The sequence below is a fragment of the Vidua chalybeata genome, chromosome 11 (assembly GCF_026979565.1).
Source record: "Vidua chalybeata isolate OUT-0048 chromosome 11, bVidCha1 merged haplotype, whole genome shotgun sequence".
In the NCBI taxonomy this organism is placed as follows: Eukaryota; Metazoa; Chordata; class Aves; order Passeriformes; family Viduidae; genus Vidua; species Vidua chalybeata.
Window position 1 is genome coordinate 16,782,252 of NC_071540.1, and position 12,497 is coordinate 16,794,748.

General features: G+C 44.7%; 1 protein-coding gene across 2 annotated transcripts in view; it reads left to right on the forward strand.

The window, feature by feature from the left end:
• Nucleotides 1-8,024: 8,024 nt before the first annotated feature.
• The window catches only part of CMIP (c-Maf inducing protein), a 130,523-nt gene continuing 126,050 nt past the window's right edge, over nt 8,025-12,497 (forward strand). For both annotated transcript variants that reach the window (XM_053952618.1, XM_053952619.1), the window contains exon 1: nt 8,025-9,023. In XM_053952618.1, coding sequence (XP_053808593.1) covers nt 8,727-9,023 — 297 coding nt within the window. In that variant the 5' untranslated portion in view covers nt 8,025-8,726. The remainder of the gene's footprint in view (nt 9,024-12,497) is intronic.

Here is a 12,497-nt window from a genome sequence, read left to right on the forward strand (position 1 = left end):
CATCCCTGCTTACACCTTCCTACCCACTGTCCCAATCCTGCTAACTTCACCCAACATTTTTTTTGGTTCTTGTTTCACTGTTTAATTCAGATAGTGTTTAGGACTGTTGTGATCTTTGCTCTTGACAGCAGGACAAACCCCAGCTGCCTGCACTCACAAACAAGGCCTGGAACACACAGAATGCCTTTATTCTCCTGCTGTTGATAATGATAACCCAACCCTGCTCACGCTGCCCACGTTGCATCCACTCCCTTTGCTCCCATCACCTGTGTGGCTGTGGTAAACAGATGTAAATTGATATCTGCCTTGGTGCAATTTGCTGGTGGAGTTAACCAATCCACAAGATGTTTTGCAGCAACAGCTGTACCATCCCTAATGCTCTCAAGGTCTTAGTAGAGGCTCAAGAGCTGGTGCTGGATAGCTGATGTTTTCCTGCAATGTCTCATTCTGCATTTTTATCTTAAAGCTTTTTATAACATTAGTGAAGACCTTAATCCAAATGTACTCTTTTCAGTTTATCTTTTTCATGTTTTGAAAAAATAACCTTATATACTGGAAGAAATTTATAGATCATAGAAAACACCTCCATTATGTAATGTTGTAGTAGCTCAGAAACTCTGATTTTAATGGTCAGCTGCAGCCTTGGGCACTATTAAAGCTACAGGCATACATTGTTTCCTTTTTTAAATGACTTTTTTTTTTTTTTTTGCTTATGATGTGTGATGCATTTCTTCTGTGTATATGGTACAGCCTGTCTATTACTGACCACCTGTTCTTTTCAGAGAATTTTCTGGATTTGTCATCTTCTTGCTCTGTTGCATTTCACCTGGGTACTGTCCTAAGCAAATGACTGTTATTTTTCTATTTTCTGTTGCCTTTTGGATTGTAAGGGCTTCAAGGATATTATAGTTCCAAGAAATTATCTATGCTTTGCTGATGGGCAGGTAAAAATGACAAGGTATGTAATGACCCAAGTGTTCCTTTAGCTGTATCTGTGAATCTATAAGCATGAAAGATAACCACATTAAATTGATGCACCTCCCTGTCCTTTGTATCTGTTTGCTTACACTTCTTAGGCCAGGGTTTGTGTTAGATGTATTTACAATGTTCTTAGCACAACAAAGTCTCCAGCACAGGAAGATGTACATTATCATCAGATGGGAGTTTACACTTCACTTTATAGCCCAGCTCATATTAAGGTAAGGAAAGGACTGTGGAAAAGTAAGAGAGTTTCAGCTGCCGTTTGTGTAACATTGTTTTGAAGGGATTGTAACACAGAAATTTCATTATAAAAGCATTAATTAAGGATGTTTTATCTACTCTTTCTATGGCACCTCTTCGCTGGAGAACCTGTGATACTAATCCTGCTAATACTTGATGCTTTTTCCCTATTCTGCTTTTTTTTCCTCCCCTTGGTCTTTAAAAAAATATTCCAAGCCTTTCAGCAGTTCATCCACTTCTAATTTCACTTCCCCATTTGTTGGTTCAGTGAGATAAGATACACTTCCCTAATCTGGGGACTACTTTTTTCTTTCTTAGCTGTTCTTCCTCTGTTTTGGGGAAACTTCACCTTATTGTGACAAGCTCAGAGCTCTGCATCATACCCCATACTTCCCTTTGACTTTTTCTGCTTGCTTGTCTTACAGTGATGTTTTATATGTGTCATGAGCTAATAGAGCATTTCAAACTGATTAGCACTTGCAGCTTGGAATGGCTAGGAGGATGTAATCTATTGATGAAATAGGAAATATTAGCTGGAGGTGGGAACAATAATGCAGTGTAATGGAAATGGTGACTTTTCACTGCGTCCTGCCAAATGATAATTTTTTACATACACCCTGATCACAGTAAGCATGAAAGTAAATGGAGATGGCAGCCTGATGAGAGCTCACCTTTTCCAGGGTTTTTTCTATGCCTGGGCATGTGGGTGGCCCTGGAAGAAGGCCATAAAGAAGAAGTTTAGAACTGCTGTAAGCTGGAAGGGTGAAGGTGAGAGATACCTTACCTGTATTATCTGGATGGGAGAAGCAAAGCAAGAAAAGAAATTTCAGGCACTTTCCTCTCTGTATCTTCTGCTTATCGCTTTCCTACTGACTAATTGGTTTTATTTGCCTCTTTATTTCTACTTGTCCAATTCAGATTTAGATCTGATATTGTAAGAGTTGGGACTTCCTCTTTCCATTTAAATTAATCCCTTCACCACAGAAACTCTTAATTCTGCTTCATTTCAGATACATTTAACCTACTTTGTATAGTGCTTCATCCCACTAAATCAGATCTGGGAAAAGTCAGACTGGAGTGCTGCTCAGATCAGCAGATGGCAGGCTCCTTCTAGCAATTGGTACCACCAGCTTCATCCTACATCCCCCTACATCAGAGCATCTGATGATGACAGGCAGAAAAAAAAGTATTTCTGCATCATGCACTCAAGAGTGTGCATTATGTCAGTGAGGAATCAAAGATATATTTGTCCCCAGGGTCTGCACTGCTCGCAGTCAGCCCTGTGCTGTAATGTGCATCCACTGGGAAAGCAAGAACCCAGAGACTGAGTAATTTGGAGAATAGTAGAAATCTGAATGCCAGAGATGTCAGAGAATTGCAAGCTCACAGCAGAGTCTGATTTCCCACTTACTACTCCTCTGTGAGGTGTCTTTCACAATTACTGTTAGTCTCAGGAGTGGGTAAGGAGAAATTTGGGAAAAAGAAAGAGCTCCTTGCAAATCCAATCTTTATTTTATGCACCTCTGATCAATGGTGCCCTAATCAAGGCCTTCCTTTCCTTTCCTCAGGGGCAGCTACTTCTTGCAGGATGGCTTCCTTTAATCTTTATCTATTTAGGTTTAAATGTCAGTCACCCCTTTTGGGAAGCAATTCAGTTGCCCAAAGTTTTATGACTTACTGAATCCTCTTAACACCATCACACTGATTAATTTAAACACACTTCAAATGCAGGATTTCTAGCATTACTGAGACTGCATCTCTTTGATGTTTTAGGTGTTTGCTTGAATGTGTTGTATTCCCCAGTTTCTCTAAAGAGTAGCTTAAAAGTATTTTTAACAATACAGCATTGTTATGAAAATGAGCTGACTAGAGAGTCCAATAGCAGGAATTTGCTCTGAGTCAACAGTGGCAATTTGCAAGCATTGACTAGTGAATTCCATAATCCAGGCAGCACCTCTGTGAATAAGGGAAGAAAGCTCCATTATCTCTAATATGCATCGAGGATCCAAACATGAGAGGAGCAGCTGCTGTGTAAGAGTCTAAACGGATATTGAATACAATTTGGGAATTCCTGGTCCTTGTTGCTCTGCTTGGAAAAACCACAATCTCACATCTCTGAACAGAAAACTCCCAAGGATGTGCTAAGCAGACAAGTGGGGTTTTTTTTGTTACAGAAAGCATGACTGTGGTAGGCCCTTACACCCTGTGACAGAAAATTTCAGTGAGAGACAGTAAAAGGAGATTTGTCTTTTCTTCCCTTTTTGATTGACTGGGAAAAGAGTTTGCCAAGTCATGTGTTGATGTTGTAACAATGTAAAATGAACCAGGAGTAATTAATAGTGTACTAAGTGATTATTATTTCTTTTTTATGTTTTCTCTTTTAGAGCATACAACAAATCTGCAAAGCCCCTGTGGGGACAGTGGTCAACACATCCCCTGTTGAGGCATCTAATTGTCTGTGTCTGGCCCTTGCCACAGCTGCTGTGTTAGCTCCCTCATGGCTTGACAGGTATCCGCTGTATGGGTTTACACTCAGACAAGGTGACTTCAATCAATATTTTTTTTCCTGCATAGGTTTTGGCATCTCAAGTGTTTTCTCATGAATGCTCCAAGCCCCTCACCCCTATGAAACCTGTGCTAGTGGCACTGAGCACTTGACACAAATTGCTGCTTTCTTTTCCTTCAGAATAGCACATTTCTTTTGTTTTTAAGACATGGTTGTAGGTGGGTGTTACTAAGCTTAAGAAGGTATGTCAGGAGACTGCTCCTGTGTTAGCAACCAGAAATGACCTCTGCAGAACACCTGATGGAACTGAGTGTAGATCTCCAAGAGACCAATTGCTGGAAATGCATAAAAAGTAGCAGTTTTTTCTTAAGACTGGAATCCCAGGTATTTGCAAGTGATTGTGTTAATGCTCTTTCCTGATTTTACAGACATGCAACTGAGCAGATGAATATTCTGAATAATATATGTCACAACTGAATTGGTTTTGGAAAAGGGGAAAAAAAGTCTGTTGCTGACCCAGAAGTCATATCTACTTTAAACTGGTAGGTTTAGCTCCAGTGGGTGTATCCATGGTGGGTATATCCCAGGTTTCCAGGCTACAGTGTCTTTCAGGAAGCGATGCTTCTGTTTACAAAGCCTATTATGAAATGGCAGTGAATAATAAAAAGAGGGCAAGATACAAAGAAGTGCAAATGAAAGGGCAGAGTCCAGGAGTGGGCAGAGTCCAGGAGTACAGAACTGGCAGGTGGGTCTGAATTGCCCTCTGTCAATGTTCTCTCTTCTAGAGAAAACATCTTTACCTCTGCTCAGTTCCTTGCCAGCCCCACTTTTCAGTTTTGGTCCAATTGCCCTGATATTTCTGCAGAGTAGAACAAATCTCTCTCTATCTCCTTCCCTATTCAAATTTCATCTGTACCTAGAGGCCCTGAATTTGATAGTAGTATCAACAATAATGAATAAACTCTTCAATTTTCACTTTCAGAGGTTGTGTTTCTCTTGTAGCACAGAAATGGAGTATTTCTCTCAAATTCTTGAATTATTCAAAACTGATATCATGCCCAGAAGCACCTTATGAGTAGCTAGAGGTATATTTTCACTGATGTGCTTTTTATTTGCTCAGTGTTTATTATTTAAATGAATGATTGTCTCATATTCACAATAAATTTCTGGTTGGATTTGTTCATTTGGGGGGAAAAAAGAAAACACGCAGCAATTCCCCAAACACCACCTTGAAATACTGCCAAGCATGTATACCTGAGATGTCTGTTGTGCTGCATGGAGCCAGAAGAGGAAGTCTGGAAGAACAAAAAAGCCAGGATTGCAACTGATCCAACTTCTGTTTGCTATAATTGATAGGAGATATGAGGAAGGGTGTTCATTTTAACGTGTTCAGCCCTGGGTCACACACGGGCTACTTATTGTGGGTTGGATGGCTAATGTGCATTTTGGTGAGCTGGGCAGCCAGCAGCCTGTTTCAATTTCACCTGTCTAGACAGGGTTTTGGGTTGCCCTGTTCTGGCAGGCAATGTGAGATTTCATGTCTTGATCTTATCGTGCTGTGCTGAGTTTACTTCAGAGAGAACACCTGCAGCCTGGGAGTGGGGATTCAGGGGGAGCTGCAAATGCACAGCATTTGGATCTCTGTCCTTGACAGGTGTTGCTAGGAGTGGCTTTTGCAGTGTCTCAGTGGGTTTCAACACTTTGGGAATGGTGGATTTCCAGACTTGGATCCTTTCAGGTAACTCGTGGGTTGATCACTATAGACCAGCCTTTATTTTTCGCTGCCTTCTGTGGAACACAAGTGGAAAACAACTGCTCTAATTTGCCAGGAAATTCACTTAAGGACACCAGACTCTTACATAATGTCCTCCCTTTGTGGAGCAGCTCTCAGAGAGAGACTATGGTAGATTTAAAGCAGTGGTTTGAGCAGGTGGCTCATTTGCACAGACTTTCACTGGAATAGTCCCACTGCTTTTATTTCTGAGTGAAGTGTTGGTGCAGGTGAGGGTATGCGAATAGTCCTACTATCGACACAATTATCATTTGTACCAGAACAGTGCCTGGGGTCAAACAAGAACAGGCCTCCTATGTACCAGGCAGCCTGTGAACTCCTGAAAACAGACAGTTCCTGCAGTGAAAACTTGCATTTAAACAAAGCTGTTCTTTCCTACTTTGGTTTGCAAGTAATTTTTATTATGATTTTTATTGCCGTTCCATCCATATTTAGAGGTATGAGTAGATCTGGGTTTGTTTCAGGGTAACTGCCTGTGTCATTCATCCCTCACAGAATATGGTGTACAAAGCTCTGTGGGAAATGCCTGTAACGTTTACTGCACAATGACCAGTCACTTTGCTTAAGTTCAGGAGGTAAGTGGTTACCAGGACTATGAGATACTGACAATTTGAACCTCTATAAAAGAGATTTTTGTCTTCCTGTTGGCTGTATTATTTATGTCATTAAATGAATAGCTTTCTTCTAACCTTTGCCAAGTTGCATAATTCTGCATAGTTTTATCAACTGATACTTGGGAGTACTCTGGAGACTTCCTTGCTTTTATAAATAATTTTGATGCTGACATGCAACAAAAGTATTCCTCAAATTTGCTAGTAATTGATAGGTTAAAAAAACCTTCCTTTCTCAAAGTGTTTAGACAGCAATTCTCCTGTCAAATGCAAGCCTATTTCAACAGAACAGCGCTGTAACAACACACGTGATGGACATGCTCGCTGTGATTGTGGTCCAGCCAGTCATGTATTGTCTTTGACAGCAGCCACTACAAAAGGTTTTATGGCAAAGGCTTCCAAGCCCTTCCAGTAGCAGCTTGCCTCTCCAACAGAAAATCTGTGTGTGACTCGTGATGCGAGTAGATCAGGTGAAAGAGCTTTCTCTGGGGCGGGCTGGTGACACTGCCCACAACTGCTGGCACCTCTCTTGGCATGGTGACCTATCCGAGAACTATTGCACAGGGAGATGCCACCAGAAAACAAGTCAGGGCACACACTCTGGAAAAATTGTCTCATCACAGGGCAGACCCTTTCTCAACCTCCCTCAGTCAGAGGTGAGCTTACACTTTTAAGTATTTCAAGTATAAAGATTTATTCTTTCTCTGAATATGTTGCAAGCACGATCTAAAACAGCCCTGTAAATTCCTTCTAAATTCTAGACCTTGGTAATACTCATTGTGAGGGGTCCTGCAGTTCAATGGCATGTGCATGCATTACATAAAATGTATTTCCTAACCTGGTTGTGCAAATGAGGATTTGGAAACAGGATCTGAGTTCTACCACTGAGAAAAAAAGCAATGTCGATGGTATAATTTCTCTGGGCATGGCATCCATATTGCACACAGCATCCCTCATCTGTTAAGGGGTTTAGAGGGCTTAGAAGGGAGTTGTTTTTTTCAATGCCTTCTTTTTTTCTTGATAAAGGATTGTGCTGCTTTGCCGACGATCAGAGGACACTCCACACCCTGCTCAGCAGAGTGTGAGAAGGCGCTGCTCTCTCCCCGGGCTTCCAAGGGCTGGTGCATTGGGGAGCGCAGCCGTTCCCAGTTTCCCCATAAAGCCAGAGGAAAGGGAATATCACTGCTGGAGTGCCAGCAGCCTGGCACGGCCATGGCCACTCTCTGCAGGGGTTGTACAAGAGCTTAACGCTGGAGTGAGGATGCTCAAAACTCAGCCTACGACTGCGATTTGTCACCTCCAAGGAGAGGTGGTCACAACCCCTGCGCCCTGCCCGGGCTCCTGCGAGCGCTGCGGGAAGGCGACACTGACCGCACTGGGTCTCCCCCTTCCCGCAGCTTCCACCTGGGGGTTCCCCGCATGGTGCAGGGGCCTGGCGGTGCCCGCACACCTCCAGCCCTGCCCAGCCTCATGCCCCGATGAGCCGCGCTGGGCGACGTTTAGGCTGGACGTTAGGAGGGATTTCTTCACAAAAACGGTGATTGGACATCGGAACGGGCTGCCCAGGGAGGCGCTGGAATCACCGTCCCTGGAGGTGTTTAAGGAGAAGACAGGACACGGCACTCGGTGCCGCGGGCTAGCTGACGAGGCGGCGTTCGCTCGCGGGTCGGAGCCGATGATCTCACAGGTCTTCCCCAGCCCGAACAAGCCCGCGGCTCCGCGAGGGGCGCGGCGCTTCCCGCGCACCTCCCGCGGCCGCCGCTGCCCGGAGCGGCTCCGCGGCCATTGACGTCAGGCAGGGCGGCACGTGACGGCGGCGGGGCCAATCGCGGCGCGCGGAGCCGCTCCGGCAGAGGGGCTGTGTCGGCAGCGCCCGCCGCTCCCGCCGCCTCCTCAGCCTCCTCCTCCTCCTCCTGCTGGTGCTGCTGCTGCTGCTGCTTCTGCCGCGGCGGCGGCGGCGCGCGTGGGGACCCGCACACACAGACACGCACACACAGAGGCAGGCACGCTCGCACACACACACGCTCACACCCGCTCCCACGGGCGCGCTCCCGCACCCACATACATACATACATACATGCACGCGCGCCGCCGCACGCTCCCGCGCACACGCCCCGGGGGGAAGGAAGGAGCCGCTGCCGGACGCCCCGCAGCCCCCGCCGCCGCCGAAAGGAGCTCCCCGCGCCGCCGCCACCGCCGCCACCACCGCCGGCTTTTGTCCGCCGCCCCCGCGGGAGCCGACCCTCCGCTCGGCCGGCGCCCGCCCGGCAGCATGGACGCGGCGCTGTGACCCGCCGGGGGCGGATTGGGAAGTTTGAATAAGGATTTTATCGCTTCCCTTTCCCCCTTCTCCCCTCGGTGCGGCTCAGTCCCTACCCCATCTTCCCCGACAGGTTTTGTTGTTTTGTTTTTATTTTTTTTTTCTACAGCGTGCAATTTTTTTTTTTTAATCTGCCGCGTGGGGTTGGATTTTTTTTTTTGTTGTTGTTTTTATTTTGAATTTTATTTTCTTTGGTTGTACCCGTCTCTACCCGTCGTAGAGACCGGTCCCCGCGGGCGGCCGAGCGCCACCCCAGACCCGGCCCGCGGGGCTGCCATGGATCGCACCGGCGGCTCCGGCGGGGGCAGCGACCGCAGGCTGCCCGAGGAGAGCAAGCCGCTGCTGGGCGAGATGTCCGCTCCCGAGGGGAATAAAATGGGTGCCGCGCCGTGCCGGAGAGCCCTGCTCCACTGCAACGGCATGAGGTACAAGCTGCTGCAGGAGGGGGACATCCAGGTGTGTGTCATCCGGCACCCCCGGACGTTTCTCAGCAAGATCCTCACCTCCAAGTTCCTGCGGCGGTGGGAGCCGCACCACTTGACTCTGGCGGACAACAGCGTCGCCTCGGCCACGGTAAGAGCCCGCCCGGGTCCAGCGGCCCCGCCGCGGGGGCGGGCGCGGAGCGGCCGCGGGGCATCCGCGGTGCGCGGGGCCGGGGGATGCCCGCGCCCGCTGCCCCCGAGCGGCCGGACCTGGCTGGAACCCCCGGGGCCGCCGGTGGGCGAGGGGGGGATCGGCTCGACTGGGTTCCGGAATGCCGGCGAAAATCCTGAAAGGATTTTTTTTTTTTTTCCCTTGTTCGTAATCCTATGGATGTTTATTTTTGCAGTTTCGGTGTTGGTCTTTTTTTTTTTTTTTTTTTTAGTTATTATTTTCCGAGCAAGGCTATTATTACTGTTATTATTGTTGTTGATTTTTTTAACCTTTATTTAAAAAAATAATTCCTTCCCTCTTAACATGACCCCGATATACAGTCACCATACCGAGCCCTTTGTATCCGAAACCAAAGTCGGCAGATACCTGCTGGCACCTTGGCCAAGTTGGAGGTGAGGGAGGTGGAGGATGCTTTTAATTCGAGAGCGAAGGCTCGGGTTGTGCGCGGACTTTGCTGTGGTTCAGGCCTGCTCTGGGGGCTCTGGTTTGGCGGTCACATAACCTGCCCGGATACAGGCAACGTGATTGGAAAATATGGAGATTCCTTCAGGGTTTTTCTTCCTGCTGGAAAATGATGCAAGAGAAAAAAATGCGAGGTGGTGATATCAGCGTTACAGAAGATGTACTACAGACGGATGCAGTCTTGAAAAATATGATTTATATTTTCATATCCAACTTAAAATTTAATGGCCAATATTATATGAATATTTGTGGAGAATATAGAGTGATTACACAGATTTTTATCTAATAAGCGATTAACAGAACATGTTTTACACTGATCTTTAATCAGTCGGTACTTGGATCCTGTCTTTTTTTTGAATTATCTGTAAATGTCTCATTTTTCTCAATGGCTTCATTCTGGCCTTCCTATAGGACACTGATACGAGAGAGTGGATTGGCTTTTGTGTAGATTTCTGTTAATGGTGTATTTCAGTGGATTTCATCCAGCCTGTGCTCGGAGGTTGGGTTTTTTCACACCTTGGTACACAGACATAGTGTGTGTAAATGCCTCTCCTGCATCATGCTCTGCTCTGAAGTATTCAGAGCAGGTTTTCAGTGGGAGCTACTTTAACCTTCAGGTAGGCCAGCTGCCTGTTCTCACAGAGCTCTTTTTTGTGCCACAATGACATCTCTGCTTGCTGTTTCCACTGGGCTCTCGAGGATGCTTCAAAGGAAATATTTCCTTTCTTTGATAGAACTACTGCTTAAAGGGAGAAGGAAGATTTGGACAAGCACTGTTGGAGAAAGCTCCTGAAAGACACAAGCACGAGAAGTTTTTGCAGTTCTTCATTTTGTTAAGATACCATCATTGTAGAGGGGGAGTTGAATATTAGTGGAGATGAGGCATTTTCCTGGCAGTATCCATAGCTGATTATTTCCAAGCCGAGGAGGAGGATACGGGTAGAGAGAGGCATGATCACGCTTCAGATGTTGTTCTCTGCAATGTGGCAGTACCAGGCATGAAGTTGTATTTTTACAGGACACGTCAAACTCTGCTCGCTGGCAAAGCTGTCACCAGAGAAACCATCTCTGAAAAGATTTCTGAAGTCCTATGGGACTGTGCTTTAATTACTATTGAGGTGTTCTCATTCCTAATTATTTTATGTGTATAAATAGCAAGAAGATACTAAAGCATTGTGCGTAGCATTGCAGGCTCCATTTTGTTGAGCAGTGCTCTTCGTGCTTGGTCTTCTTATAAATTTTTCCCAATGCTAACTCACCCTACAAATACTGTTGATCACAGAAATAGCTGTGCTTTATTGTTTCAAGTAGTGTTTTTGGTTTCCAGGGGGTAATTAGGGCACAAGGGTAAGATCTGCATTCACTTGTTGCCTGACTCTGTGGGTAGGTTTAGCAGGTATCTTTCAGACGTTGGTTCTGTGATACCTGCATTTTAGTTGTTTTCATTTGGAGCTGGAAAGGTGAGATTTAAGCAAAATTCGTGGTAGTTTAACCCCCACTCCCTGCAGAAATGGGGTACAGACACAATGCCAAAACCTCCTCTAACCAGAGGTAGATATTTGAATGCAACTAATTTGGTTTTCAAGAGCTACAGAAAAAATATACATTTTGTCTATTGAAAGTGGCCATTGGGAGCACTCAACAGCTTTGATAACAAGGTCATTTTTACACATGGGGCTTTCGACAGGCAGGATGCTTTATGAGCAGCCAGTAATTAACCTTCACATCATCCCTTTGCAAATCCTCTGGCATGACGAGTTTTACTGCATTCTATATAACATGAATAAAATTGAACGGGAAAATAACATCACTCTGTTTTGCATTTGAAAGCAAAAGTTGTAATGACAGCTAAATCCAGATCTGGCAAATTGTGTCCCTAAGTACAGAGGATAAGTTATTTGTTGATTCTAGGCACTTTATATCCTTTTTATTGTCACTTGAGATACAGATTAGAATTAAATTCTTCTCCCCACAAGCTCTTACTTGTCAGTCCCTGGGCTGCAATATAGAAGTTAGTATTAGTTTTTTATGGATTATTCATCTATAGTTTATTCCATGAATAGACATGGTATGTGCCCACATATATAAGTCTGAATAATGAGACTCAACCTACTTTTTTTGAGAGATAACTAGTTTTGTTGTTTATTTAGGCAGCTACAATTTTTGTGCTGACAAGATAGTTTTTGGTAGCAGAAGTGCTATGCAAGAACGCAATGGAGCAACTGTTAGGCCATCTTATTTTAGCAAAATTTAGGTAGAAAAGACAATAATGTTCTTTATGAAGTGCCTTTTTTGACATGATGACAAGTGACTTTCAATTAAAATAAGTCCATGTTAATCAAATAATAATAATAATAAAATAAGTGTATTCTGAATTGGTATATGCACCCAGTTAACAAATGCGGAAAGGTATTAATTTGTGGACAGTCCCATAACTGTAGGTGTTAGGACTTCTGATTTATCTGATTTATGTGTGTTTCCATTGTTTATGTCATGCTCTTATTTCTCAAAGAATTGCTTAAATATAGCACAGTGTCACCATTATGGTTTCACTCGCATCATGTCCAGGGTTTCATTCTGGTTAAGGGTTTTTTGGAGAAAGTAAATACAGATCTCTAGCCTTTTTTCTGTTTTGTTTTGTTACTGTAAATGCTAAAGTCCCAGTAGGAAATTTTGACACTTTGAAACTTTGTTTGTCAGACAGCAGCTTGCCTGGGGATGAATTTGACTTTCTTCCCCATGGGAGGAATAATGTTTATTTTATAAACACCTACCAAACTCAAATGTAGCACCCTTACTAATTTTTTTTTTTTTTTCACCAGTGAAATCTCTCCTTGCACAGCTTGAGGGGCAGTGATAGTAAAAACAAATACAATAACCAAGTGAAATGTAGTATTTCTTACTTTTTTTTTTTTTGGGAGGGACAGGGTG